We start from the raw sequence: 5825 nt of genomic DNA, 5'->3' as shown, positions 1-5825 counted from the left end.
TCGTTGTTTTGTCATCGTCGCGTTGTCGTCGTCGCGTGTCGTCGTTTGGACGTGGACGTTGTCGTTGTCGTTGTCGTGGTCATTGGTGGGGTGCTGCTCGCCGTTTGTTGATCGTGGTGGTGGTGGGCACTCCTGGGTGGCAGTGGGCGCTGGTCGGCGTTGTTTGAGGGTGCTGGTGGGTGCGTGGTGTGTTGTTCGTGGCTGGCTGGTGTGGTGGTCGTGGTTGGAGCCATCGTTGGTGCCGTGGGGCCTCGTTTGGTTGGTGACGTGGCATCGCGGCGTTCGCGTGGTGGGCGCTCGTGGATAGTGGTGGGCGCTGGTCGCCGTTGGTTGATGGAGGTGCTCGTGGATGGTGGTCGGCGCTCGTGGATGGTGGTCGGCGCTCGTGGATGGTGCTGGCGCCACGTCGTTGTCGTTGTCGTTGTCCGTTTCGTTGCCACGTCGCTGGCCGTGGTCGTCGCCGTTTGTTGCTGGGGTGGTCGTGGCCGTTGTTGGTCGTGTGGCGTTGTCGTCGTTGTCGCTGTTGTCAATGTGGTTGGTGGTGGGTGGAAAGGAAAGGGTATTGCATTTGTTTGGTAACGTTGCCGTTGTTTGGTAACAGAAGTAAAATAAACAAACAAAGGACCGGATTCCGTTCCATTCCGTTCCTGTCAGTCCTGCGGAACATTCCGGTGTCAATTCCGGAATGCCCAAATTCCGCCGGAATGGTAAGGCACCGGAATGACAAAAATAGCAGGCCTCCCTGCCAAATTTCATTCCTCCGGAATCCACCGGAATCCGCAGGAATGACCGGATTCCTGCAGGAATTAGGGGGGCACTGATAAGACCTCGTCTGCCCCCCACTTATTACTAACACTATTCTTCGACAGGTACAACAAACTCACCTATCATGCAGCTAATAGTACCAAACCCTCCCCATCAACCTCCCCTCCGCAGGCATATCTAAAACACTCCTCAGGATATACTTCACCACCAACACCTCGAGTCCTTCAAGATGGCAGATGCCATTGCCTGGTCCATGACCATCTTTGGATATGCCCATGCCAGCTACGCCCATCAACACGCCGTGTCCTACCACCTGGCCATGCGCGCACGATTTCGTGCAGGCCAGGGCAGTGTGCGGCAGAGTGGTCAGAGTGGAAGGAGGTGGAGTGGCGCATTGCTGTGATGTGCTTCATCGTGGTGTAGAAGAGGGGGGTTTGGCCCGCTGTGTCGGAGGTAGACAATGTTGAGAGCACTGCGCATGCGGCGTGCTGCAGCGGGACTTGTGGGGTTGTTGGAGTTAGAAGGGGACCACAAGCAGAGGGTGTGGACATGTGTTAGGAGGTCTTTAGTCCATATGTTAACGTAGCTGTCCGATGCATTTGGATAACCATGGACGAACGGAGCGGAATATGCTCTTCGGAGTTTGTTTGCCAATGTTGAACAACAACTTCCCAAAGCCGGCAAATTGGTCAATAATGCCCAGTACCGATGGACCACAATGGACTGCAATGGATTTCGATAAGTTTCCAATGACATTCACTGAATGTCAGCGTAATTCATTGAGGTCCATCGGGGTTCATTGCAGTCTATTGGACACCAGATTTTGGTCAATGTCCTACAACAGCACCATTGTGACTCACTGAGTCTCGATAATTTCCATTGGTACGCAATGGAGCTGAAAATAAATTCAACGTAATGCAATGAATAACATTGAAGTCTGGTGTAGGGACCAATGTCGAACAATGAGTATTGATAGAGTCCATCAGACTTTCCAGCTCCGCGCATATTACTGGCTCCAATTCCAAGGGACTCCGGACTGCCATGATTTCACCTCAACAGGTTCTCAACGAATCCAATTCTAGCAAAATGTGCTTTTGGGACAAAATACATGCCTTGCACCATGCATTAGGTGAGTCTTGTCATTCTTGTAATGGATTTTATCATGACAAAAATATGCCCAGAGTGGCAAGGGTGGAGGCATCATAGAACTCAAGGGAGCAGGAGGGTAATGTAGGGTATAATTTCATACTTTTCTACATATAAAGCGCTAGTAGGACTACACAGACAGGTTCAACACTACTTTATTACTTGCTTCACTGTCTACTCAATGTCGCAGGTAATCTGGGATTTGGCATGTGATGTTTGACCCCTTTGACCACAGACACGACCGGTCAAATTGGCCTGACCCACATTTCGGCCTGACCTTTATGGCTGAGGTCAAGACGGCTGTGACACCACTGCTGCATACAAGGCAGATCAAAAGAAGCCAACAAAAGATCGTCATGGATACTGCAAAGTCTGCCTCAATTTCAAGAGTCTTCATTTCCAAGAGACTGGCAATTATATCTATGCTACTCTAAATGATGCCCGCTATGAAAGTAGTGGGTCTTGCCACCCTTCGCCACTCAAGGATTTGAAGATGGTCATGTGATGATCACATGACTGTCCTCTCACCATCACGTTGCCACCTATACTTACTATCTTCGTCCGTTTTTTTTTTCGGTAATCAATGTTGAATTTTAAACGAACAAATGTGTTTGATTCTTCCACAGTGAATGAACTTTATAAATTCAGAAAAAGAAAAAAAAAAAAAAACATGTTGGCTTTTCCCTACCAAATTGTTGTTTCAGCCTCACCCCGATTATTTGGAAGAGGGGTGGACGGAATGCTAATAGGAGCTTTCTTCTTTCCTTATACATAAGCATCCCTTTCTGTAGAAAACTTTGATTCTCTTCCGTCATTTTCATGCAAACTACCAAGCCAGTCGACGCATTCTCGGACTTCTTCTTTGGTGAAGGCAGGGATGTCAGGACACTTGTCTTTGAATGCTGCTCTCTCGACGTCCTCGCTTCTTTTAGTCAAGCCAGTTGGTCGTGTCGTGCAGTCGTCCAAGAGTATCTCAAGCAACGTCTGTATTTTTTTTTGTCGCCATTTATAGCCTATGGTCAGTGATTAATTATTATCATTGGTTGATCTATTGTTGATGTTAATAATCAGAATACATCGAGGAATTTGTGGCGGTTCTTACTGCTTCCAATAGTGCTGTCGTTGGTTCGACGGCGTTGAAGATTCTGTTGAATGGCGGCGGTAGCAGCTGGGCTCCCTGTGACCTCAATATAGCGACCCCGCGAGATGGACTACAGAATTTTTTACAGTTGTTTCATGGTCTTCAATTCCGGTTCGCTGGCGCCGGTGTTTTAAAAAGAGAGGCGGCCGCTGCATTCACTCATTCTGTGTTTGTTAATCCTGAAGGGAAAACTATCACAGTTACCGAGGCGCACGAATCGGATTCCTTTTTGGGTGTCGTCGTTCGCGCCGGCCATACTGCCTGTATGAATTTTATCAGCTCGGAGCATTTTGGGTGCCTCTATCCAACTCAAACCCTTCAAAATCGAATCTCCTACGCGTTTGGTATTCCTCCCGCCTCCACAACGTATTTTGAGATGCTCTCTAAAGGATTTGCGATTTTCTTGGAGTCTGCCTATCATCCTGTCGAACATCCTACCTGTTGTCCTACAGCACAACAAGAATTTGCCGGTTTTGCCGGCGTTGGCCTCTTAGAATGGCGTAGGGGGAATGTAATGAGCAACCTCTTAACCCGACGATACAATTGGTGCTTGGGGCGAGTATGCAAAAAGCGTGGTTGTCCATCCGCGTAGTTAGGGAACATTGATCGTACCGTGATTGTAATGTTTGGTTCTGTATAATTGAAACCATCTGTCTCTCAACCGCCATGTCTTTGTCCGACTTTCAGTTCACGTTCAATGGACATGCTGCATCTGTCGACGTTCGATCTACCACTAGGTCGTTCATTTCTGCCTCAGCGCTTAGCCGGTTTGGCCTTGACCCCGAACGATGTTTTCATGATATCGCGGTGTCCGTCCGTATAGGAGAAACCTGGATGACCTGCATCGTTTCTATGATATCTACGACCCATTTCGCCAATTTCGACGTTATCTTGGGAACAGATTGGAAAGTCTTTTTGAAGGAGCTATGTGGCGTAATGTCGTTCACTGTCCCCCGCGTTTTTGTAAGTTGCTTCCTTTGACTCAAATTGGCAAAGTTCATGCTTTGTGTAGTGCGTCGAGTCTCGACCAAATGATGATGTACGCATTTTTATATGGTTCGCCACGACTTTGAATATTCACCGTGCTTGTAGTCTTCCCTCCCCGATGGTCTGCAAGTGGAAAATTTGTGTTCTTTTGATTCTGGTTCAACGTCCCATGATTTTCATGCTTCAGTACGTACCTCAATTTTTTTTTTACAGTTGCCCTTTGCTGATGTTTTTATAGGAGTCTGTTGATGTTGATGTCAACATGTCTAATTCACACCTTTTAAACTCTGAAATTGAATCTGTTCATTTGGCATCTGTTTTGTGCAGTACTTTATTGTGCCCTACCTATTCCTGTCGGACTCCGGTCATTCCTGCGGATTCCGGTGGAATGGGACCGGACTCCGGCGGAATCCGCAGGAATGGGACTGGAATCCAGTGGAATCCAGCGGAGTCCTGCGGAATCCAGTGGATTCCAGTTGAATAAGACCACAATCCACCATAAATAGCAGTACTTTACCCTCCCCCACATGCTCTGATCAGAGTATCTACAATCAGAATGGATCAGCACTGATCTAGAGGTCAGGTGACTTAATCTGCATTGATTCAACTCAATACTCAGAATTTCTTATAAAATTCACTTCTAGTCAAGTCATTCAAATCAAATTTTAATGTATTTTATTAATGACATGAGTCTATTTTACTACATACAGTGCATATTAAAGAAGGGGATGGATAAGGGGCAGGGACAAGGAAATGGGGAGGGACAGGGAAGGGGGCAGGGAAAAGGAAGGGGGCAGAGACAATGAAATGGGGGAAGGAGGTAGGGACAAGGAAATGGGGAGGGACTAGTGTTTAAAGGTTCAGTCCATAGGACCGCAAAAAACCGGTGGACCGAACTGAACCGGACCATGGTCCGGTCTTTTTTTCGGTTGCAGTTGCCCCAATTTGGGGCTGGTCCAGTTGCCGGTTGCCTCATTTCGAAAATATATTAAAACTGTTCAAAGACCGGTTTTGATCGGTTGCAACCGGTTAAACGGTCACGTGCGTTACATACCCTTGTAACCACGTTTATTACCTTTTATTGCGTTTTTGTTTCATCAAAAACGGTTAAGAATTGAGAAAGATATAACCAAATCCATATTTTACCCGAGTCTCTATGAGATGTAATTCGGTTTCAGTCATAGCTATGTCAAATCGTCATTAAATCTCTTCAAAATTGGTAGAATGACGGGTATTTACATGCTTTACTATTTCATATAACCCGTTTATTTTTCAGAGTAATAATAGTCAAGATACAAATGGTTTATATTGGTATAATAAATTATACGCAAAAAAACCGGTCTGGATCGGTCTGAACCAGCTCCATAGACCGAAAAAGACCGGTCCTGGGTGGTTCGGTTCGGTTCCCTCAATATCTGGGTCAGTCCTAGACCGGTTGCGGTCCATGGTTGCGCGTTTTGGGGGCAAAAAACCGGACTGAACTGAACTTGCGAACACTAGGAGGGACAGACAGGAAAGGGGGGAGGGAAAAGGGGGTACATGGAAATGGGGAGGGACAGGGAAGGGGGATGGGAGTACATGGAAATGGGGAGGGACAGGGAAGAGGGGCAGGAAAAGGAAGGGAGGGACAGGGAAGGGGGAGGGACAATGCACTCGTCGTCATCGTGTGATGTCGTGGTGGCTGTTAGCGAGATGGGATAGGATGAAGGAGAGTCAGGGGACTCACCTTTGAAGTGAACGACGAACGACAATGTCGTCATCGTCGTTCGTAGTTTGGTGCCACATC

General features: G+C 47.4%; 1 protein-coding gene across 1 annotated transcript; it reads left to right on the top strand.

The window, feature by feature from the left end:
- Window positions 1–2730: 2730 nt before the first annotated feature.
- LACBIDRAFT_324465 (uncharacterized protein) lies at window positions 2731–4523 on the top strand (the record flags this gene model as incomplete). Its single annotated transcript, XM_001877926.1, has 6 exons — window positions 2731–2929; window positions 2983–3611; window positions 3740–4015; window positions 4049–4063; window positions 4145–4225; window positions 4278–4523. The coding sequence occupies 6 exons, from the start codon at window positions 2731–2733 to the stop codon at window positions 4521–4523; spliced, it is 1446 nt and encodes a 481-aa protein (XP_001877961.1).
- Window positions 4524–5825: the final 1302 nt, after the last annotated feature.

Source organism: Laccaria bicolor, genomic scaffold, assembly GCF_000143565.1.
Source record: "Laccaria bicolor S238N-H82 LACBIscaffold_5 genomic scaffold, whole genome shotgun sequence".
Classification (NCBI taxonomy): domain Eukaryota; kingdom Fungi; phylum Basidiomycota; class Agaricomycetes; order Agaricales; family Hydnangiaceae; genus Laccaria; species Laccaria bicolor.
This window is presented reverse-complemented; position numbering and strand designations above follow the sequence as displayed.